This window comes from Mizuhopecten yessoensis, unplaced genomic scaffold, assembly GCF_002113885.1.
Source record: "Mizuhopecten yessoensis strain PY_sf001 unplaced genomic scaffold, ASM211388v2 scaffold3091, whole genome shotgun sequence".
NCBI classification, from domain to species: Eukaryota; Metazoa; Mollusca; class Bivalvia; order Pectinida; family Pectinidae; genus Mizuhopecten; species Mizuhopecten yessoensis.
This window is the reverse complement of record NW_018404871.1, coordinates 416,250-442,233: the sequence shown is the minus strand read 5'-3', so window position 1 is coordinate 442,233 and position 25,984 is coordinate 416,250. Positions and strand designations below refer to the sequence as shown.

Genomic DNA, 25,984 nt, shown 5'->3' with positions numbered 1-25,984 from the left:
TGGAAGGAGTGAAGGTGAGAAAGAGGTATGGAAGGAGTGAAGGTGAAAAAGAGGTCTGGATCCTTCCAGACCTCTTTTTCACCTTCACCTTCACCTTCACCCAATGTGAATGTGAGAAAGAGGTATGGAAGGAGTGAAGGTGAGAAATAGGTATGGAAGGAGTAAAGGTGAGAAAGAGGTATGGAAGGAGTGAAGGTGAAAAAGAGGTTTGGAAGGAGTGAAGGTGAGAAAGAGGTTTGGAAGGAGTGAATGTGAGAAAGAGGTTTGAAAGGAGTGAAGGTGAGAAAGAGGTATGGAATGAGTGAAGGTGAGAAAGAGGTATGGAAGGAGTGAAGGTGAGAAAGAGGTATAGAAGGAGTGGAGGTGAGAAAGAGGTATGGAAGGAGTGAATGAGAAAGAGGTATAGAAGGAGTGAAGGTGAGAAAGAGGTATAGAAGGAGTGGAGGTGAGAAAGTGGTTTGGAAGGGGTGAAGGTGATCAGTAGAAAGGAACAAGACTATGTTTATCTCAAAGTTCAAACAGAATTAGAATATTTCTTTTTTAAATTCTTTGTGTTTGAGTCATCAGTCCATCTGCGATAAGTTACCCTGTCTATAACAAGATGATTAGCCTGTTGTATCAAAACAATGAAGACTTAGCAGTTCTCCACTGCCTAGATTGTTACCAAGTTTTTCAACGTACTTATTATTTTTTCCATACTCTGACACTTCTCCACTTTTTGATGATAACCATATTTTTTTCACACTCCTAACCATTTGCCTTGACAATGGCATGCCCTTATCATTACCATTATATTGCCTTGTTCCCCCGTTAAGTATGTGACCAAGAGAAATTAAACTAGCTTCCAATGGACCTTCAGTCTGTTAAAATGAAAACGGCAGAATAATTGGCTCATCGGCTTTTGTCTTTTCTGCACTATTTTTCTAACACTTAACAATGAGTGTGACAGACTCTACCCCCGTACCCCTATATCTCCATTCACAGCCAGGGACATCATTACTTTCTCATTATTCCTCCGACATCAGCTCTGCGTAACGTCAGCCTTATAACTGTCACAACTTATCACACACAATATTTGTTAGTGGTTCCATCATAATTTAATTACAGCTCAGTATTTGCTTGGAATTTACCTGGGGAGCAATTTCTTATAACAGGAAAATTATACTAATGGAGACGCTTCATTTTCCCTGATTCACTTGACTTCGCGTCCAATATCCCTAAAGATCCATCAGCCCTATCAATATATCAGCCTCCCCTGCCCTGGTCTTATTGGGTTAGGGCCTCACATGGTAGCTGGTAGCTACTGCCAGACCTAGCCATGGACTTAACTTACCATATACTGCCGGCCAAGTGTCTTAGGACTTTATACCTACATACTTCCCCTATACTGCCGGCCCAGTGTCTCAGGACTATATTCCTACATACTTACCCTATAGTGCCGGCCCAATGTCTTAGGACTATATACCTACATACTTACCCTATAGTGCCGGCCCAATGTCTCAGGACTAAATTCCTACATACTTACCCTATAGTGCCAGCCCAATGTCTTAGGACTATATACCTACATACTTACCCTATACTGCCGACCCAATGTCTAAGGACTATATACCTACATACTTACCCTATAGTGCCAGCCCAATGTCTCAGGACTGTATACCTACATACCTACATACTTACCTTATACTGCCAGCCCAATGTCTGAGGACTATATACCTACATACTTACCCTATACTGCCAGCCCAGTGTCTCAGGACTATATACCTGTATACTTACACTATACTGTCAATATCTAGTTTTCATGTACTATTACCCCACCATCACACACTAACTGCATTATTTTGTGAACATTTTTTTTATTTCATTTCTTGTGCTTTCCCCTGTTCCTCAGTAACCCTTAAATCACCTACCCCTAGCCCCCAATTCTCTTAGCCTGTGCCCCTTAACTGTTTAAACATACTGATCATGCCCTGCCGATGAATTATTGCGTTCAAATGAACGTTTTTTTCTTCCATTTTCTCAATTTTATGACTGTGTGGCCTTTTTGATCCGATTCTGTAAACAGTACACCCAAGAAAGGAAAACTTGGACGAAAAATACATCACGCTTTAGCTTATTTATGTAATACGTCCGCATGTTTGTGTTGTACAAGTCGTTGGTTCTGTGAACTAGGATGGCTGTGGTTCATGCAGGTCTGACCTCCATATCTCACACTAAACAAGGAATACCACAAACGTGGATCAGGCGCAGACCTCTGCCCCAGCTCAATAGCCAAATGAAGACAAAAGAGCGGAAGGCGAGACAATTGTCGATTGTTGGCAGAAAATTAGGCAGGCCACAGCTAATGTAAATTGTAAATACTTGCAGGGCTTTTTTCGTACCCCTCAGTCCATTTATATTTGGAAGGACATTCTGGCCTGAACGGTTAATTGTTGTACTTTATTCCATGTCTGATTGTTTTTTTCTCTCGGTGGACGTAATTGTTTTAATGGTTCTAGGAATGTCCCGGAAATTTGTAACAAAAACAATTTTTCATGACAGTAAGAGGTCACATGTCAGCTTTGCTTATATCTATTTTTGACGTTTCTGAATCGTCTCGATTTTCAAAGCGAAATCAACGTTGTATGGAAATATGAAAGTGCGGTTGATTCTTCAGGGTAATTGGTGTAGTAGATATCCGAAAGATACTGGTAATATTTTGTTAATAATGAAACAGGTTTATTCAAAATTCGAAAATAATTTATACTGGTAAAAAAAAAATCAAGTAAAGAAAATCTTTGTTATTAAGGTCTAAGCGAAGAAATATATAACGTCTCTCATTTCAATATCAATTAAAAATCAATAATGAAATTAATCATTTATTTGGTATATGTTTACTATTATGATTATAAATGATTAACTCATTCACCCCTGAAGACACATTTGAACCCTTCCAATTCAAAGGTTAGAATAGTTCATTATGAAATTTCAGGGGTGAATTAGTTAAAGATCAGAAGAAACAGAAATGCTTATCCATTCTGCTGAAACGTCAGATTTTACAGTTAATGTATTATTAATAGTAAATTATCATCGCATCAATTTGCCATGAAATTAGAGATTTTTCCGAGATTAATTTTATAAGAAATAATATTGTATTTTGGAGTAATGATTAATCAAGCATACAAATGTCATTGCCGATTTGAGTGTTATCCATTAAAAGTAATAAATTACCACTAATTTACGAAAATTGATAATGTCATATGTTCACATATAATGAGTAATGAGCGATGATGGAGTACGATATCGTAGTGTCAGGTCAACACCTGAGAGCTGAGCAGACGGTGGACCATACCAACATCTGAAGTCTCTCAAAACCAGAGGCTTACAAGATAAAACACTAATTTATTCCCGCTTCATTTTGAAATATTTTGTCACTTAAAACACTTAATATGACATAAAAATAATTTTGGCAAGTCCATGATAATTGAAAAAAACCCACTTCATAATTGAAAAATGAAAGAGCACCGCATGTTTGAGTAGATTTTCATTTTGTTGGTATAATGGCGTTTTTGTTACCATCTGGTTTACTCGTTCTTACATCAAAGGCTGTTGAAAGTATCAGGCAGAGGAATAAACCTCGTTTTCTGTGTTTTTTCTCCAGGTTTTTCTGTGGTTTTTCATGTCATAAAGCTTGTGTATAGTTTATGATGGGTTACAAAACATGCTTGCGATGAATGCCTAGTGTGTGTCAAATCAAATGTTACAGCTTAAAGTAGTTGACCTGAAATTCTTCCTCAACAAGGCAGGTCTGTATGCAGGAGAGGTCTAGCAGCACGCAAGATTTGTTTTGACTCTTAAAGATAAATATTTAGCTGAGATTTGGTCCTGATTGGCTCTATGACCGACCTTGAGGTAGAAATAGGCGATGTCATGGTACCAATCATCTGCTGTATCTATGGCGATAGCGATCTTGTGACTTTTATTTAAAAACTTCAAATTTTGTCGGGCTAAATTCTTCACGAATATTCTACCTACCAACAGACTTTTGTTTTCAAACTTCTTAATGGTATTACAGATTGAGAAACACTTCATCTGAACTCTTCACTAAAAGTCGTTAGTTGTTTAAAGATATTTTAAAAAGCTTCAAATTTGTTATTTAAATACTCATGCTGTTGTGTGAATTTATTTTTTGAATCTCTCACAATTCTGACATTTTTTAAAACATCTGTGATCGTATGAGACCCAGTTTCTGACGAACACATTGCCTGATACTTGGTGACTCCGAAAATAGGACAAAAAACACCTAAACAATCTCTGATCGCAAAACATGTGTAATAATTCTTGATGTTACCTTTTCCCAACAAAATTATAAATTGCTGAGGTTTAATTATTAAGAGCTCCTACAACGAAAATGAAAATACTTCAGTTTTCGAAGTCCTGAACTTCGGTAAGATTACCAGTTTTTGCTGGTAACTTACGCTTAGTTCTAGGTAAGAGGTGATTTATCTAATTATAAATCTCTCAGATTATTATTTTTTTTTATCGTTGAATCTTCTAGTTATGGAAGACTTGACCTTTGATGAGTTTATGATTAGTGTTTTCTGGTAGCTAACCCTTGTTTCTAGGTATGAGGGGATTTATCCCTTTCAAGTTTTTCTCAAGTATGACTATACACAGAAATTACATACAGTAATGTACTTTAAGCCAAAGCCTGTCACATAGAAATATATTTGTAGACCAATTTTTCCTAGAATCCTTACCAAAAAATGTCATATTAGAGAAAAAATATATACAATTCATCACTTTAATGAATTGTTTCAAGTCATATTATCGCATTCTGATAAATGAGGGAGGGTTTTTTTCATGATTAAAACACATTGTTAATTAATGGTGTGCATTTCCTTAATTAATCAGCCAATAAATAAAAATTCATGAAACGTGAAATATTTCGATATCTTTGTTAACTCATTCACCCCTGAAATTTCACAATGAACTATTCCAACCTTTGAATGGGAAGGGTTCAAATGTGTCTGCAGGGGCGAATGAGTTAATATCACCATGGAAATATCTATATTTTTCAGTATCAGTAAAATAAAACAGGTCTAGGAGACTTTATTTCAATAATTTAGTTATACTTTTAAGGTCAGACTGATGCTATATTAAGAAATGTGTCTTTGGCCTTATAATATGAATTAATTGCGGAGAGTTTTAATCCTGATTACGTTAGTATGTCATGTTGTTTTGATGTATGGATGCGATTATTTATGTGTACTAATATGAGCAAAATAAAGCACAAGGATTTTAATTAACGCTGATCCGTTTAGTATATTACCGCAATTATTCACTCTTTAAGTACAAATAGGGTTTTAATCAAAGCTTAAAATTTCTTTGACAAAAAAATGTGTGCTACTTTAACTCATTCACCCCTGAAAGTTCATAATGAACTATTCCAACCTTTGAAATTGGAAGAGTTCAAATGTGTCTTCAGGGGTGAATGAGTTCAAAATGAATGTTTAATAGTTAATATATATGAAAAAAAATAATAGGATATTAGTTGACACAGGCATTGCTGCCTCTATATCCACATCAATATAATTTGAAATACAATGTGGTAAACATAAATTAAGCCTATATATAAGACGCTGTATGATTGTACTTCAACATAAGATCTCTCCAGAAGTTTTTCTCAAAGTCTAATACGTTACGAGATGAAATAACATCCATTTTAATAAGATTTCTTGTTACAGCAGTAAATTAACTACAACATGTTTGTTGTAAGAATAAAAAAAAATTAAACAATGATAAACATGATATTTTTTTTTAAAAGATTACAAATGTCACCCGTTAATGACCTGCAAATCAACATCCATCATTACATTCATTCTGTATGAGATGGATTATATAGCTCTACAAAATAAAAAATAAATAAAACCAGATTTTGTCATTATCTCGATTCCATTAAAGATGGAATTATTGAAATAAAAAATTTTACAACCTAATTTCATAGTAATCTTGATTCTGCGAAGGAAGAATTATGTTATTTAACAAACTAAATGTTTTTATAATCAATTGGATCAGATTAAGGAGTGAAAGTGCTTTGTGATGTTTGTGCCTGGCGTAGCACTTTGTTCCCCCTACATACACTAGAGTCAGATGCCTGGTGTGCTCAGCAGGGCCCGCCCTTATCACCAAATCCAATACACGCAGATTATAAAGAAATAAGTTTATATAGCCAAATTACAGTTCATTAACCCCACAAGACACTTAAGGAGGTATAATTTTTCATAAGCAATTAAGGTTGGTGTGCTTAAATTGGCAAGTTAATTAGATGATCTTATCGATAGGACCCAAACAATTGCTTGGAACAGTGATGTCTGGGCCAGCCAGCGGTATTATTGGACAGAGGGACTTCCAGCTAGAAAGCCAACCATGTGTGCGTTATTAATACCGTTCGGATCCAAATATGAAAAACTGTAATGAGTGCGCTGGTGGCGGAGAAGACACACACAAAAGTAGCACACACGGCCAGAACTTCATTATATAGCCAATGGTGTTGATTACACTTCAGCATTATGACGAGATGTTTATGTAATTGGAAAGCTCTTTTTCTGATGATCGAATCAAGGATTAATTTTCATCTATAACTAGGGGAGAATCGCTGCTGCGGATCACAGTGTGGGGAAGTGGCTACTGACTGACAGCTCTTGTAGTACTGCTGCTGAGCATGTCCGTGCCGTCTACAACGCAACACTCCACGATTCATCATAACAGCTATCAGGGCTGTGAGGCTGGGAGCTCTCTAAACTAACAACAGCACATACACTGAGGAGGAGACCACACGCTAGAGCTTGTATTGACAATGCTTACTGGGTGTCCAGCGTAAGGAATTACATGACATCATTTTCCGTACTGCTGCTAAGCTTCTCGGTGACAAGAGTCATTAGGTCATTTCACACGGAGAACCTTACAGATATCTTGTTGTCACCCTACCAGACGGCCAACTCTCGCCAACACATGACCATGTGCACACACTCGAGGACTTAGAACACTTCTTTATGGGAAAACAAATTGACAGTTGTGAGTTTTTCGTAATTTTTTAAAAGATGGAAAGTGATTAGTGTGAAGAAAGACGAGCCGGTCTATTGGTTTATTTACCATACTTTGTGTGAGGACTTCAGTAATTTAGAGTTGTAAATATCTCCGGAGGCTTATAACATGAACAGCAATCGACTGTTCTAAAGGATACAGATTTAATGACGACTGCAGGTAAAAAAAATCACATTTCTTTTTATGTTGTCTTAGTCATATTTAAGGGTTTTTGGGTGGGTTTTTTTGTTTCAGTATCTTTGGGTCTATCAGATTTTTTTTTATAAATATCTTAACGTTTAGTTATCACAAGGTGATATAGCTATTCTTTATTTAACTGTCTGTTTAACACTAAATCTGATTGATTTAATCATTTAATATTTTTCTTTGTTGTTTTTATTGACCGTCAAACTGTACAAGCTGTTTTAAATTTCACAAAATGTGTGTCATGTGTAATGATTTAAAATGTAAAAACTACAAAAAAAAACAAAAAAAAAATATTAAACACGTTTTCTGTTTTCACTCGGTGATTTACTGCTGCCTCTATAAAAAAAACTACAATAAATCTTCAAACACACTTATTTTGTTGTCGTAAAATTTGGAGAACAATTTAATAAAAGAGCACGATGCTGGATGCAGTGACATTCTGCTCACTGCGGCTTGACAAACACAGGAAACTAGCCGTCAACACCTTTGCATTGTAACAATCATTGATTTTTTTATTGAGATTCAGATATTTTTTTTCGTTGAAGTAGGATAATATTTGCTGTAAAATTAATCCCTTTCATGGAAATATGATATCTGTTAACATAAAATATAACATGTGACACCTGCCCTTCACCCAACCCTTAAAATATTGCGGTTGAAAATGGTGTTTTAGTACTTACAGTACTCTGATGAACCTTTGCGAAATATTTCAAATTCTGGTATATATTACACCAAACAAACTGTTCGACTTCCCATTTAGTGAACACCATAGCTGGTCTGGATTTATTTGATCTAATGCTGGTACCGGAGTTTTTGGAGTTTAATGAAGCTGGTGATGACATATGGGCATTGCACATCCTGCAATAGCATAGGCACCGCACCTAAATCTGTCTAACTAAATTTAATAAGCCTCATTAATATTACTGTGGCACCACCAGATGTGCATGTCAAAAATGAACTGTCAGTCTGTATTAACAAGGTGCTTGTTTCCCTGATTACATTGACTCTTACAAGCTTCTCATTAACCCAGCATCACCTGTCTGTGCCTGGCAAACGTGATTATCCCGAACCCCGAGTGTCGAGGTACGATATGATGATGTATTGATTACGAAGCCTATGTGTTTTTTGTACTGTGCCCTGGTCGCGTCATCAACAAACCCGAGTCCTGATTGAACTTTTTTCTCTAATGATATATTCATTTGTCCAAATACAAACCAACATATTGCTACGCACAATATTATTGCTTTTTAGATTAAGACTTGGTATGGGAGAAGGCCTACAATTGATCGCACTGGGATTCCTACTGTCCTAAATTATGATTTATGTTGGAGACAATTTTTTGTTGTTTTTCGACTTCGCATGTCAACACCCAATGGAGCTCATCTCTTTCCTTATCAACCCTTGTTATCTTTCTTCAAATTAAAGTGACATAAAATGCAGGTCCTTTTTTGTAAAAAGAAATTCAGTTATAAAAATGATCTGACTTCTTTATTTATCACTAATTGAGACTGTTATAGATTTCTGCATTCATGGAAAAAGAATCGTGTTTTCTTATCAAGAGATTTTGTGATTGATGTGTTTTCTCCCCCGGCCAGACCCTCACAGACATTAATTAGGTTGAGCATTTGAAGGTAATATTTTTCATCTCTGTTGAGCAATGATTTATGGATTTACACCAGACCCAGTCTTGATTGGTTGGCATACACAGAAAACGTTTTACATGGGTGTATCTGTTCATTTCTATAGCAAGAGTCAGGTCTCTGTCCCCCCCTAATAATTGGTTCGATAATAAAAAAAAAAAGAGTGAGTTTCGCATCCTGCGGCCGTACTTATTATGAAGCGATATGATAAATTGCTTGTCACGACCACTCTCTCCTTTAGACCCCCATCTGATTGGTTTGATTGAAACCAAATTATTTACAGACATTTTGTAAATCAGAGACTTTATTCTGGTAATTGGATTTGGTAGGGTGTAAATGATGCCCCAATTATTGCTAGTTTCCCTGGGAGAGATGGTTTGGGGCAGTGATACACACACTCTCCCACTAATTGAAAGATATCAACTTGCCCAATTAACCAGACCAGCCAGCCACAATAGCTGTGCACATACTAATATATCCTGCCCCATGACGAGATGTCTTCTAATTTACGAGAGAGAAAAAGGTGATTTTGAAAGTTTCTCAAGATTAACATAGCCATGTTGCTCTTAGTTTGGATAAGATAGAGAGCGTGACGAGGCAGATACAGTTCGATGAGTGAAGGGAACAGTTTTTCGTTTGCTCGGGGTATCATTTTTTTGTCTGGAAGCAAATCGTCCTTAAAATATTGCTCGTCCAGACCCCTGGGCGCAGCAGTTGAATATTTTTCTCTGTGTGTGTACACTCAGTTTGTAAGTACAGCGCAATAGGTTGTTGTGATGTATGACCAGGAAGCCATTTATACAAATTAGAATGCTACTTATGTCTGTACCTAACTATTTGTAGGTATACACTAATGCTTTAGGAAGCTAATGGCTACATTTGATTTATTTGTCAGCAGACACTCACATAAGAGATAGAGTCTATATCAAATGCCTTTCCCGTGTCGGGTGTTTCTCTAATCTCTCCAACACTTAAATATTTTAAGATAATTTTTTCAAAATTAAATGTACCAGGTATGATTTTTTTTTTTTTTCAAAATGAAAGTGATTGTATTTGAAGTTTTAGTAGAACAATGAGCTATATTTATGTAGCACCTGTCGACTAAGGTGAAATAAATCTGGGATTGAATTAACAATCTACAGTCCCGACTTTCCATAGGTATTTGGTCGCTGATTAATTTACGCTATATTCTACGCATCTCCTATCAAATGTATGCGAAAAACCTGTACCTGTAAAAATTCATTAAGAACTTGTTTGATGAAATGTTCCTTTACTTTCCTGGGTTGTTGAGAACTTTGGATGGTGTATGTCTATTTAAACTTTAAAAGTAGCCAGATCCTTCTTAGCCTTTGAATTTTAACGTCAAAATTATATCATCGAAATTGAACAATCTCTGTTCTTTCTGAAAGTAGGGGGAAAATTTATTGCAAAAGTTGTCAAAATAACTGTTCCATTATGAATCTTGATTGTGTAAGAAATATATGTAGATTGAGATATTGAAAAAAACACCTACATCGAATATGGCGTAAAAATAACTAATGGCCAGATACTTTTAGCACTTCACTGAAGATCACTCAAAGTTTGGTAGTGACCTCCATATTATTTAAAACTGAAGGTGAATTTTAAGTTCTTCAAATTTTAATTCCTCGTATAGATGTTGAAGATGATATTGTGAAGAAATTGGTTAAAACTGATAACTTGCATTTGAATTGAGTAACAATTAATTTACTGTTGTTTCTGGCAGTATTTAGAAGAAAAAAATAATGACAATTTATTTCAATGACAATCTTAATCAGATATACGAAAATCCAATTTCAAATTTAAGAACATCCTTATAATCCAATTTCATAACTAACACAAGATTCTGAAAGAGATTTTGAATTTAACAATGTGTCAGTTAAAATATATTTGTCACTTGCATATCCTGCAAGCAACTTTTTACCTCACACATGTCACTGATCTTTATTACCTAATTAAAATCAAGTAAATAGCAACATCAGCTAAGTGTGTATATCTAGTTGGAAACCCATGATGTTATTAAAGAAAATAATTTTGAATCCTGATTATCTAAAAATGACATAATAATTATTTCAAACCCCAATTGTCTGAAAATATAACCATGCAGGGAACATCCTGGAGGGGCCATGGAGCCGGGCCATTGACCCCTCAAAAATGAAATTGACCCCTCCATGTTTCAAATTTCTTTTAATTTTACATAGAATGGCCCCTCTTTCTTTGATATTGACTAATAATTGTTGACATGGCCCACTGCTCTCAAATTCCAGGATTTTCCCTGGTAACCCAAATTTTGAAATGACAAATAACTGTACTATATACATCGGGGAAGCTGATGATCAGTTAAGGGTGTATGCTACCTTACTGTGATATATCACCGTATCTAAAAGAGTTCTTCACATAGATAGCTGTGATTTGGTAATCTGACTTAAAGAGTAATTCTTATTGAAAGCAACACAAATAAAATAAATGAATTGATGTACTAAGATTAGTCTGAATTCCTGGGCAATGTGAAAAAAATACAGAAAAAAGGGAGACAATTGCAACAAAAAAATTGAAGCAGCATACAAACATCAATTGTTAGAATTATATAAAATGTATCCAGATTGATGTAGGTATATTATGACCATTGATTGCCAGGTTAACTGATCACTCAATTAGCTATAATAGGTTAGAGCAAGTGACACTAATTATGTTTTTTTGTAACGTCACATTGACTTTATTTTTGGAATAAAACTGGATGGACATTATAATGACTTTTTCTGAATCGTTTAGTGTTTCATTTCACACCTGGTCACACCCTGCTTGTTCACAGTTTACCTGGGGCTAACGACCTGAGCGTGGGTATAGTGATATTTTGTCTAATCCTGGATTGTCAGGTGATTTTCGAAGGATGAAGTAATTGCGTCAGGCAACCGGTTTTAATTAATATTCGTAGTGAAATAATTACATCATGCTATAAGTGAAATACAACACTAAGCATCAGAGTACCTAGCGTTGATTAAGCCACTCACATGGTATAAGCACACGTTTATTTCGTATTTCTCAACACAATTATTTTCACCGTTAAGAGAAGTTGATATTCTGATTTAAACGTTTGTACTCCGTGCTATACACATTGATTATTGTCGATGTCACTCGGCTACAGTCACAATACTCACGGATAATACATATTTTTTAACCTAGCGAACGAAATAACATTCAATTTAGAGAATTATTCAGTCTTGCCCTGACAGTGAACTTATCTAAAATGTTTTTACTAATTGTCGCAATGTTCAACTTAAATACACTGTGTTATAATGCATACTTGCCAAGTCTTCCTGTTTTTGAAGAAGATTCTTGATTCTTCTCCCTTAGATTTGACTTTTGAAATGAGCAGAATTCCCTTTCAATTAATCCATTGCCAAGAACAGGTTAAACTATTGTACATTTAAAATTTGTAAGGTTGACTAGCGTAACATAACTATAAAGATTCCCGATACTTTGGCTTGTTTTGACGATGAAGATTAGACATATTTTGTTTGGCCTGTCATAATGTTGAAGATTTCCTATGTTTTGGCTTGTTATGGCAGTGAAAGTTGTTTTGATGAAGGCTTGTAATGACAAAAAAGGTTTGTTATGACGATGAAGATTAAGGATATTCCCGATATTTTGGCTCATTACAACAATGAAAGTGTTAACGTTAGGGTGATGAAGGTGTTTATGACAATGAAGATAAAGTATATTTTAGTTTGTCATAAGGATGAAGATTTCTTGTATTTTGGCTTGTTACGACGATGAAGGTTGTTGTGATGATGAAGGTTGTTGTGATGATGAAAGTTTTCATGACAATGAAGATTAAGTATATTTCGGTTTGTCATAAGGATGAAGTTTTTCTGTATTTTGACTCATTACGACAATGAAAGTTGTTTTGATGATGAAGGTTGTTATGATAATGAGAATTAGGTATATCTTAGTTTGTCATAAGGATGAAGTTTTTCTGTATTTTGGCTTGTTACGACGATGAAGGTTGATGATTAACTTTTCGGATGAGAATCTTAAGGGCATGAAAAATTAAAGAATAATATTCAATTTTGTAATTACGAGTATACATCAGAGAAAAACGAAACACAGTTTTATAGAGAGAGAATTCAGAGGTGAATTAAGACGAAATATTTCATTCGGTTTTGCCACATTTCTCCGTTATGAAATAGAGCTAAGGTTTTCTTGTATATTGTAGGATGTCTTCGTTGTTTAATCCACATTTAGCGTCTTGGGAAAAGTTCCAACTAAAATCCAATAAGCGGGGGAGAATTTTATTTCTCTTTACGTGTCTTCAAGAAAAACTTCGCCAAGGGACACAACTCTTAAAATTAATATGACATAACAAAAGCACGCCGAGATACGGAGATAGCATGATCTCATTTGATTAATTAGATGGCATTATTCCCCACACGTGATTAATTTCGCCAATAATTACTATCACATTATGCATTATTCTGCTAAAAAACCTAAGCTAGACACCATAATGGTATTAGATAGGATTGGTAATTTGCTAGATTTTCCATGAAAGCTGAAAGTATTAATCCTCTTTTGGTATCGTAGTATTTTTTTACATACAGGAAAATGTTAAGGCATTTAGGTTGATAACTATAAAAAAGCCGATGTTCAGATCTGATTTCATCTTGTACCAACCTAACACTTCAGCTTATTAAAAGTAGGTATTTATATAATTAGCCGACACACCATCAATCATCAACAACGATGGTTTTGTTTAGGTTTTCTAACAATGAAACTTTTTGTATTCAATTACGTTTCAGAGAGACCGATGGATCTGGTTTACTTAAAAACCAAAGGTTATATTCGCTGCTATATTTACATCTGTGTATGATAAAATGTCAAATTGCATAAGAATCTGTGTGTATGTTTTTAATGTACAAATTCGAAACAAATGTCAATCAACTTTACGTTGGTGCCTCTAATATGAAGAAGAACCTGTTTTGATAAAATCTCAGTTACGCCAGTTTCCTGATTGTCTGTATCCTGTCGATCATCGTACAACAATGGGAAGCTTTTATTTCCGAATTTATAACCAATTCAAGTCATCAACAAAGGGAAATAACTCTCCTCTTCCCTCCAACCCTAACTCATCTCACCATGCAACCCCTTCCCCATCATTCTTTCATTCCCCCCCCCCCCCCCTCGACCCTTTCTCCCATTCAATACCATTCACCCCACCCATTTTTTAACACATGAAGTTAATATACAAATACATATTTAACTCATTCACCCCTGAAGACACATTTGAACTCTTAAAATTCAAAGATTGGAGTAGTTCATTATGAAATTTCAGGGTTGAATTAGTTAAGCTGTAGTCTCTTCGTTTCATGACATTGTAAAAATTGTACCTTCTATCCTAGCTTTAGCCTTCTTTTATTTTTTTATTTTCCCTTTACTGTTTCCACTTTTGTTTTCATTTTCATTTTCCCTATTTTCTTCCTTCCTGTTTCCTTTCTCTTCCTTCCTCCTATTCTTGTCTCTTTCCTCTTACATAAAACGGAGATTGTGAGGGATGAGAGTTTCACATGCAATTACACAAATTACAGAGACAATTAAGGGGCACTGAGGCATCTAATTGTTAAGGTCTTCTCACATGACGCCGGAGTTCATGCTTGAACTGTTGTGGATATTAATGGCACCGAGGAGACCAGTCAAACATGGCTTCCGTGCTTTCTCCAATATTCTAGCTGGAAACCTATTCACAATAATTGATTCTTACATCCTTTCCCATTTTTTCTTCCTTCCTGACATAGTTTTGATAAGTTTGTCTCTAATTCCAGAAAAAGAAATTAGTTTTCCAATGAGAGACTTGATTCATTTGGGTAGATTTTTAGTGCTCCAGCAATCAGACCTATAGCTTTCTATCCTTGCCTAATTGAACGGGAGAGCTGTTTCAATTTTTCCCAATCTCTCTGATTAATTTACACATTGTTATAATGTTTCCAATTTTTTCATGCATGCCTTGTAAGATTGTTTTGTACATTGATTCATTCCGAAAGCAATTACATACCTTGCTAGACTCAGATTGCCTGTACTGTGAGGATTGCCACCACTCCGGCTTAGCTGGCTGCCACGATCGCTTGTTACTCCTTGTCTAGTTTAAATTGAAAGTATTGTTTGGAAGGCTCTATATTATCTGGTGCAGTGAAAAATTTAATATCGGCTGACTGATAGAAAATATTATCAGAATTGATTCCTACGACCGTCCTCCAGCCTTTTTTGGCAAAGAAATTGTGTTGAGAAGTCTAAGGTGAAGACAAGTGTACATATATATAAAAATGGCAGTGAAACCATCGTAGCACTGACAAGCTGGATTACCATACCTGTAGGACCATACCTACATACCTGGAGTACCAACTGACTGGAATACGGTAAGATCATACACAGGAATACAGTAAGATCACACACTGGAATACAGTAAGATCATACACTGGAACACAGTAAGATCACACACTGAAATACAGTAAGATCACACACTGGAATCCAGTAAGATCACACACTGAAATACAGTAAGATCATACACTGGAACACAGTAAGATCACACACTGAAATACAGTAAGATCACACACTGGAATACAGGAAGATCACACACTGAAATACAGTAAGATCACACACTGGAATACAGGAAGATCACACACTGAAATACAGTAAGATCACACACTGGAATACAGGAAGATCACACACTGAAATACAGTAAGATCACACACTGAAATACAGTAAGATCACACACTGGAATCCAGTAAGATCACACACTGAAATACAGTAAGATCATACACTGGAACACAGTAAGATCACACACTGAAATACAGTAAGATCACACACTGGAATACAGGAAGATCACACACTGAAATACAGTAAGATCACACACTGGAATACAGGAAGATCACACACTGAAATACAGTAAGATCACACACTGGAATACAGGAAGATCACACACTGAAATACAGTAAGATCACACACTGAAATACAGTAAGATCACACACTGGAATACAGGAAGATCACACACTGAAATACAGTAAGATCACACACTGAAATACAGTAAGATCACACACTGGAATCCAGTAAGATCACACACTGAAATACAGTAAGATCATACACTGGAACACAGTAAGATCACACACTGAAATACAGTAAGATCATACACTGGAACACAGTAAGATCACACACTGAAATACAGTAAGATCATACACTGGAACACAGTAAGATCACACACTGAAATACAGTAAGATCATACACTGGAACACAGTAAGATCACACACTGAAATACAGTAAGATCACACACTGGAATACAGGAAGATCACACACTGAAATACAGTAAGATCACACACTGGAATACAGGAAGATCACACACTGAAATACAGTAAGATCACACACTGGAATCCAGTAAGATCACACACTGAAATACAGTAAGATCACACACTGGAATCCAGTAAGATCACACACTGAAATACAGTAAGATCACACACTGGAATCCAGTAAGATCACACACTGAAATACAGTAAGATCATACACTGGAACACAGTAAGATCACACACTGAAATACAGTAAGATCACACACTGGAATACAGGAAGATCACACACTGAAATACAGTAAGATCACACACTGGAATACAGGAAGATCACACACTGAAATACAGTAAGATCACACACTGGAATACAGTAAGTGAGTCTTACAGACTATTGAAGTTCTGATTAGCAAGGTTCCTTTCTAAGTGAGTTATGGAAATTCTAACTAGTTTCCACTGTTAATAAGTTTCACATACTATAAAAGTTCTGATTGACGAGGTTCTGCTATAAACAAGTTTCACATACTATAGAAGTTTTAATTAACAAGGTTCAACTATGGATATTAAACAGAGGGACTTGGATGTAAGAAATTTAGGGATGCCGTATATAGGTATCACCTAGGTAAGTTTCTGTCAACAAGTTAAACATTCTTTTGTTTTGAAATAAGACAGATCTGGCCCTCAGCTATATAAAGAAATACTTATTTGTTGTTTTGCTTTCACTTTTTATTCGGAGGGCAATCCAGTTTTTAAAGAGAGTGGCGTCATTTTAAAGGTCCATACGGTAATAATAGCCAGCTGTTATTTCAGTGTTTGGGTTGGGAGAGTTAGTTATTCAATTACCGGATTACCGGTCTTCAGGATAATAATCAAAAGCTAAAATTTAAAATGCTTTCCATGTTTTACTGCGGTGGTAAGGAAATTTTAAGTGGATATTTATCAGATGTGGATGAAGAGGCTTAAGTTTTTATCCGATGGTACAGCGATTTTTTCCTCTGTTACTGTAATGCCTGTAGTTCATGTTGTTTTAAACACTGCGTTTCTTTTATCTGTCTATCTCATTCTCGAATTCATTATGTCCATATTTCACGTTTTATCCAGTCAGGTTGTTGTTTTTACGGAATTATTTCAGCGCATTCTATTTCTGTCATAACCTGCCTATATCACGCCTTCTACCCTTATAATACAAATTTTCAACACTATTAGGTTGAAGAATCGTGTGTGTGAATTTCGTTTTCTCTTGACCCGGTTTTTCCCCATGATTGGTAGCTTTTTTTGCCGCATTAGTGATTTTGAATGATTAACGACGGATTCAAGCCTAGGACAAGGTCTTGAACGTGTCTCTACTTGGGGCGACCATGTGAGAAGATTTATCTCGGGTGGGAATCTATTCAACTGAAACATAAGCCATCCATCAGATGATTATCGCTAGTGTGGAAAATCTCCATGTGTTAATTACCTTTCCAGCTTCAGCAACTGCAATTCTACAGTGTCCCTAACAACAGATTAATTTTCAAAGTTTGGCTCGTTGTAGTATAAGGTAGGGGAGGTGACCAATGGATCAGGTTAATCACGTCTAACTTGAGACCGGCTGATATCGGGTAAACCGGAGAGATCTGAGAAGCTGTCAGCATGTGTCAAACAAACATCACAGGATTAAATATAAATTCTAGTTGACAAGGTTTTTGGAATTCGACACAAAGGATGTATGGAGATTAACAATATTTCTGGTTTGATTTGTGTTAGATGAAGTAATGGGTGTGACGTTCGCAATTTTGAAGTGATTATTTTAGATGACGAAAAAGCTCACCAGTCTTGAATATAAACATCTTTGTGTATTGGGCCTGTCGCAAGAAGGTAAACGTTATTTCCAATGAAACAGATGACTTTCCAGGCCTATTTCCGTTCCCATGATTGTATAATTACAGCAGCGCGATTACCTTTGTCAAAGATACCTGTATTTGTGCTGTCCGTAATTATAGGTGATTTCAACCACCGGGAATGGCAAAGGACACGGGTCGTTAATTAACGGTGGAAAATTGTACCGTGGAATGTCGGGGCGATCCTCTTATTGACTGTAGTTGATCAATCAGGTAACTTATTTCTTCATGTTTAGTAAGTAGATTCTCATAGTGTTAATTGATCAAGACTTCATTTAGCATCCTTGACAGTTCAGCACTAATAAATTCATGAATATGGTTTCTAATCCCCGTATTTATATACTAAGCAGTATATTCTCCTCATAACGATAGATGAATGATTCATTCTGCAGTATACATTTAGATTGGTATCCCTCCTCAGCCCCGTAATTAATTTTCTTTTTACTTTGTATTACCTGTGTTCAATTAGTCCATTCTGGATGTTAATTGAATAAACCTTTCAATCAGAATCTGCGTCTGTCGGAGAGGACCTCAAGATATCGGGGTTTTTTGTTGTATTGTACACCGCCTTGTTCATAAGTTAACTCATTTACCCCTGAAGACACATTTGAACTCTTCCAATTCAAAGATTGGAATAGTTCATTATGAATTTTCGGGGGTGAATGAGTTAAGTAAGAAATTTCTCATTAACTCTTCATATCACTAAGTTAAATATCCAGTTAACACTGTATTGATTTATCATATACATATAGCATCTTAGCTTGTTCTGCTAATGAAAATAATTATATTGGTTAATTTTGTGTTTATGGGTAAGTATAGACTGTGGAAAACGAAATATGATACCAACAATTATTGGATTCCTTATCTTGGCAGTTTTTAATTGATTAAATTTCGATCATGTTCTTGTGAGAGCCATTCCCAGCATCTCAGTCAAGATGTGACTATATACCAATTCTGAAGACTTTGTTTCATGAGAGATGATTTTCTACCATTTTCCTGTGAATCTGAGACACATTGATAGAGAGTTAGCCCTTTCACCCCTATGTAACTTCAGTAAACTCTACCAGGCATTGATCTGGTTGAGTCCACTGTGGTCTACAGTGGTGAAAGGGTTAACAAAATGTGCAGGTTTGGTATACAATTCTGTAAAAAAAAATCTGTATGATATATAAAAAAATGTTTGAAACTTCATCAAAATGTGATAATCATCTTACGAACTTTGTTTGTAAATTTCCGGTTTAATCAATGAAACAAATATCTTTTAATGTCATTAAACTCAAAGGAAATGGGATAAAACTTGAAAGTAGAGGATATCTTTTATCTACATTGTTAAAAACTCAGATATCTGGAATGCCTTGTTAGTTAATCTTATTATGACTTAAAATATAAATAATATGAATTTTTATATAATTGAATGCTTTGAAAGTGAATATTTTTCTGTCTTGTTGAATCAATGCCACACTTTCCACGCTTCTGACATAAGAGCGTGTTGCACAATGGAAGAAATCTTATACAATTATGGACTTCAGGTGAGGTCTATCTCTGACTGACTTGACGGACCTGCATGGTCTGAATGATATTCACCGAGGCTGAAGGTAACAGATTTACAGACTCGTCACATGACGTCGCACCTCCAATCAGGGCTGAGAATTAGCACCATGCAGTCATATAATAAAAAAGTTTAATGACCAGCGCAAAATTTACAATTTAAAATTTTGGCTACAATCTGTGTTTCAATCATATTGGGACTTTGGGGGTGTCAGCTTACACAAAATGTCTTTGTACAATGTCTAAATATTCAAAAGAAACTGTAAAAACGGCCAACCCTGTATGAATCCCTATCGTCGGGATTCTGCTTGAGTTGTTAAAATTTATTTCATATTCAACTGCATGCAGCATCAGTGTCGGGATATTACCATCAATTTTTTATGACTTTGTCTTATTGAATGGAATAATTCAACTGTTAATTAAAGATTGTAATCTTCATTCTCGCTGTATAGATTTCTGTGTTCGGTATTATGTCTAATTTTTGAACATATCTCGTGGAGATCTTGAATTTAAAGCAGACTCAATATTGTAATAATTGAGATTTTCCCCGGGGCTACAGATGGTCTAGATACTAATCTTTCTAACCTTACTTCTAATGAAAAAAGTAGGGAAAATATAATGGTTGTAAAATGACTTTATGGTTAAAATTTATAACAAGAGACGATCAGAAGTTTGCCCGATGCTGTAGAGATGAGCACACGGGGGTTATCAGTTCCTGCCATCCAGCAGAAAATTGTTTGATACTGTCTTAATTATCTGGGGTGGAGATTAGTCTCCCTGTGTCTCCAGCATCAGCTGATTACAACCATTACATTAGTCTATCACACGGATATTGTGAGAAATATTACATTAGTGTATCACAGCGGAGCATTGTTGTGCTAATGGGAGTGCAGTTTGTATTGTAGGAATGTCCCCCCTCCCTCCTTCATAGACAGCTGATCAACATCGCTGTCATTATATCTCACACGCCATGGGATACAAACCACCCACATATAAGCTGACGAGCTGTCAGTCATTTTCTAGGGAGCTAAACTGTCCTATCATACTAGGCAGCCAACGTCACATGTTTAGGAGCTGTAGTCACATTTAGTCACATCTAGTCACATCCATGAAAGCTAAGTACCGGTCACATTTTAGGGGGCTACATTGTCGCATTCTTTAAAGGTAGCTGTTGTCACATCTTAAGGATCTGTAGGCACACTCAGTCACATACACGACAGCTAAGTTCCAGCAGTCACATTTTAGGGAGCTACATTGTCACATTCTTTAAACGTAGCTGTTGTCACATATTAAGGAGCTGTAGGCACACTCAGTCACATCCACGACAGCTAAATACCTATCACATTTTCTGGGGATATTCATGAGCTATTCCACATATTCTAGGCAGCTTTCTTACACCCACATTGGTCACATATAAAGGAGCTAGCATCAGGTCCCAAAAGGAACAAAATGTCACATCCTAGGATTAATTAGTATAGGGAAATGTGATATTAGTTTTGAAAACAATGTAAGGAAGATAACTACGTCTAATAAAAAAACATATTTGGAAGTTAACATTGACGCATAATAAAAACACAGGTATATTGAATGTTAAAGCATAAAATGAAGGAGCACACAATGTTGGCTATGTCCGTCCCGTCCCGATTCAATGAAAGCGGGGACATTCATGTCTTACAGACATTTTCTAGTTTTTGAAAACATTTCAACATTGCTGGTCAAAGATTGCATTATACTGGTCTTGTAACATTATTGTCAACCACTGTATAAGTGATATAGATATTTATGTGTAACTACAATGTTGTCACTTGTGACCCATGCACTATATAGATGACATAGACATTTGTATGTAACCAGTGTTGTCACGTTTGTCCCACTGTGTAGTGTACTATGAAACCTGTGTCCAAATATTTCAGTCTAATCTGACAGGGAACCATTGAGATATAATTGGATCAATTTCTATAACTGCGGTAATGATACCGGACCACTCTCCCGCCAGCAATGGCCGACAGCGAGGTTTACAAGAGTGACGGTGACAGGGGGACAATATCGTTATTTGTGCCTCTGGTATGGGTGATTAAATGATTAATGATTGATCTCGTCAGCTGATACATGAACTCAGATCTAGGTGATATTCGGATCAAGTCCAATGCGCTATTGTTTCCAAACGCGACGAGACTCTGATCAATTTTGATGGACCCTAATTCCCATCTCCCCATTAAAAATTTACACATTTAGTATCTATTTCATGCAGTGTTAGAGTTCGCATCCTTGCCTTAAAAACATGTGTTTTGTTAAATGGACATTATAATATAAACAACCATTTTTGAATTTTATTCTGATGTAAAAAAAAAATTCATAATAAAGAATATTGACAAACAATTTTTTGTGTTTTTAATATTTCAGTATAATTCTGTTATAGAATTACCAGTTACAGAATTAATTAAAAGGATTGTAGTTTCAGAATATATCTGTTTCTGAGCAACCTTAATTTTATTACAATGTATCACACTTAGGTGAAAGTACACTTTTTACCATTTGAATACTAAACTGAACAAGCTTCTAAAAGGAAAGACCAGTTTCCAAAGAGGTTAACTTGCTTGATAAATGCAAATATTTTATCGTTTTGAAATTATTAATATTACGTCTTTGCGTATTGCAGAGTTATCTTCTCTTGTGAGCAGGTATTGATTGTTACGTCTATATGTGTTTGCTGTAACTTAATCATTAAAGTCTTAGAATTCAGATTTCTTGGAACCTGTCAATCGCACCTGACGGAAACTGTTAGTGAGAATATTTATGTCCTGGGTAACTGTCAAACTCATAATCTGCTGNATTCTATTATTATTTTTTATATATATATTTCAAATTTTCCCCATCTATGTGTACAATTCCCCGGCATGGCATTTGCCATAATCAACTTCAAAACCTTTGTGATACCAGTTCTATGTGTTTGCTGTAACTATCATTAAAGTCTTAGAATTCAGATTTCTTGGAACTTGTCAATCGCACCTGAGGGAAACTGTTAGTGGGAATATTTTCGTCCTGGGTAACTGTCAAACTCATAATCTGCTGTCACAGTGAGAATTTTGTTGTGTAAAAGTTTGAACTATACTGTACATGTGTTAAGGTCTTGACACTTCTAAGTGCAGTCACAGAAAAGCTAATCAACACAGCAATCCACAGCTGATGTACGATTACCTTACGGAAAATCAGAATCGAGATGGAAATCACAAAAATATGGTCCCCACTTCTATATTTACAAAAGCCACGTTAATTCCTTCACCCCTGAAGACATATTTGACCTCTTCCAATTCAAAGGTTGGAATAGTTCATTATGAAATTTCAGGGGTGAATGAGTTAATAACTACAAATCTACATAAGATAAAGAATTAGAATAACGTGCCCTCTAAAACGCATTATTTTGTTTTGAACATCAAGAATAAAAGATAATTCCCCAGCATCTGTATCCTATACGCTTTGTAGTGTACTAATTTAATAGTTTCCAATGACTAATGTGGCATTGCTTCCTGGTTTCCACTATCAGTTGATCAACAATGCTGGATTACAATGATATTTCACCTTATACCCATCCTACCTGGTGATTACGTACGGGTAATTTACCTGTAGGCATCGTATATTGCTGCCTGGTTGGATTAGCTTTACAGCCAATTGTTTCCAGGATCTGCAGATTATTTGAACAAAAATTAGACACAGTTCCTGTTGCAGAGCATAGTATGTCACGTTTCTGGCGGAAGTATTATCGGATATGTTTGTTTTTTGAGAGTTCGGTAAGTAATACAGAAGTCACCTGTCCTTATACTTGATGATGATCTGCGTACTTATCGCATTCTCACCTTGTTGTTGTTACAGGACCGATGCAGATTTCTCAGGAGCCTGCCAATATGGCGGCGAAGCAAGAGTGTGCAGGCTGTAAGAAGGAGATTGGAGATCGCTTCATGCTGAAGGCTCTCGAACAGTTCTGGCACGAGGACTGCCTGAAATGTTCTTGTTGTGACTGTCGACTGGGCGAGGTGGGATCCACTCTCTTCACAAAGGCGAACCTTCTCTTATGTCGCAGAGATTATCTCAGGTAAGTGTCTACCTTATGTCGCAGAGATTATCTCAGGTAAGTGTCTACCTTATGTTGCAGAGATTATCTCAGGTAAGTGTCTACCTTATGATTCAGACATTATCTCAGGTAAGTGTCTGCCTTATGTCACAGAGACACTCTCATGTAAGTGTCTAACTGATGATCAAGAGATTATCTCAGGTGAGTGTTTATCTTACGATTCAGAGATTATCTGTAGTAAGTGTCTATCTTACGATTCAGAGGTTACCTGAGATAAAGATCAACAGTCAGATGTTTCAGAGATTATAAACATCAACAGTTTCCATGTTTCATGTAAACATCGGCAGTTACGATGTTTCGAGATTATTTCAGGTAAACATCAGCAATAATTGCAGGTAAAATGTGACAGTGGTTAATCTTACATAACAATAGGTTGTTCACCAGGATTTTTATGATCCCGTTGACCGGGTATCTGTGATCCTAAAGTCAATGGCTTGCAGTAGGGCGTTTTGTTGTTTTGGCAGCAGGAGACATTTCCTACTGTTTCCCGGCCATTTTATAGATTTCTTCCATTGGTTTACTGTGAATCATCTAATCTCAAAATCTCAGTTTTCCGATAAAGATGTACAAATGTATTTAAATATATAGGTTTATGCTTTTTCGTAGAACATCTTTGTGAGTGAAACGATGCCTGGGCAATGGTGTTCTTATACGTCTGTGAATCTGATCGCAATCTGTACATACAATGTTCTTTGGAAGACAATACTTGTATCGGTGTTACTGATTGGTCAAACTCCTTCAATGACCAGGATGTAATGGCCGATTATATGCAGATAAGGTAAAACAATCCACACTTAAACCCATTAGACCTTTAAATGGCAGATAAATAAAACATCGGAGCTTATTCTGGAACTCGAGAAAAACATGCAAAAGCTGTCAACAGAACTAAAAGGTACGTTAAAGGATTCACGGATGTTAGGTACGAATACAAACCTCCGTGTGATATTTTAGTGGCTCTTAATGCAATCGTTCTCACGGGATGCTTAGAAAAACGGCATTCTTTCTTCGGAACGAGTTAAAATAAAATGCATTCTTTCTTAACATTGTGTCCAAAATACACCATCTGTAGTGCATTGCAATTGATCTTTTTAGAATTACGAACATATTTCTTACCCATTAAGCTGTTAGTCTGTAGGAAACTTGATTACGGTGTGTGAGGAATTTATTTGTTGAACGTTTATGCCTGTTGGTTGTTTAAATGCCGGTGCACAGTGACAGCCCAGTACCTCCGTCATTTGTGTAAGTGTTCGACTCAACTTGTACTGCATAGTAATATCCTGTATACACTATCAAAATACGTTATTACCAATTATCAGATCAGTTTGCAAAGCTAATGATGAAAACGTGCAAAACAAAACAGTTTTAACTTTCATCGATGGCTGCGTGTTGAATTAAACATATGTGAAAACTCTGCATTAGTCGAGCAGTTAGACCTAAATATTAGAAATGTGTGAAGGAATGTAATACAAACACTGTTTCACTAATGCTTTACAAAATATCATAACACCTCTAAAAGAATTTGATAAAGTGCTATGTTTGAATTAAAGTTGGATCATCCGTGGAATGTAATTTACCGTACACATCACATCATAATAAATTCCCTGGCATAAATTTTGATCATCAGTAGAAGATAATTTACTGTATATAATATAATTAATTCCCTGGTATAAAGTTGGATCATCGGTGGTAGATAATTTACCGTATATAATATAATTAATTCCCTGGTATAAAGTTGGATCATCGGTGGTAGATAATTTACCGTATATAATATAATTAATTCCCTGGTATAAAGTTGGATCATCGGTGGTAGATAATTTACCGTATATAATATAATTAATTCCCTGGTATAAAGTTGGATCATCGGTGGTAGATAATTTACCGTATATAATATAATTAATTCCCTGGTATAAAGTTGGACATCAGTAGAAGATAATTTACCGTATATAATACAATTAATTCCCTGGTATAAAGTTGGATCATCGGTGGTAGATAATTTACCGTTTACAATATAATGAATTCCCTGGTATAAAGTTGGATCATCGGTCGTAGATAATTTACCGTACACAACATAATCAACTCCCTGGTATAAAGTTGGATCATCGGTGGTAGATAATTTACCGTATACAATATAATTAATTCCCTGGTATAAAGTTGGATCATCGGTGGTAGATAATTTAC

General features: G+C 35.8%; 1 protein-coding gene across 2 annotated transcripts in view; it reads left to right on the top strand.

Annotated features, from left to right (window-relative positions):
• LOC110446972 (LIM domain only protein 3-like) overlaps nucleotides 1–25,984 on the top strand; it is a 161,353-nt gene that overhangs the window by 127,990 nt on the left and 7,379 nt on the right. For both annotated transcript variants that reach the window (XM_021492328.1, XM_021492330.1), the window contains one exon: nucleotides 23,548–23,767. In XM_021492328.1, the coding sequence (XP_021348003.1) occupies nucleotides 23,548–23,767 (220 nt within the window). The remainder of the gene's footprint in view (nucleotides 1–23,547; nucleotides 23,768–25,984) is intronic.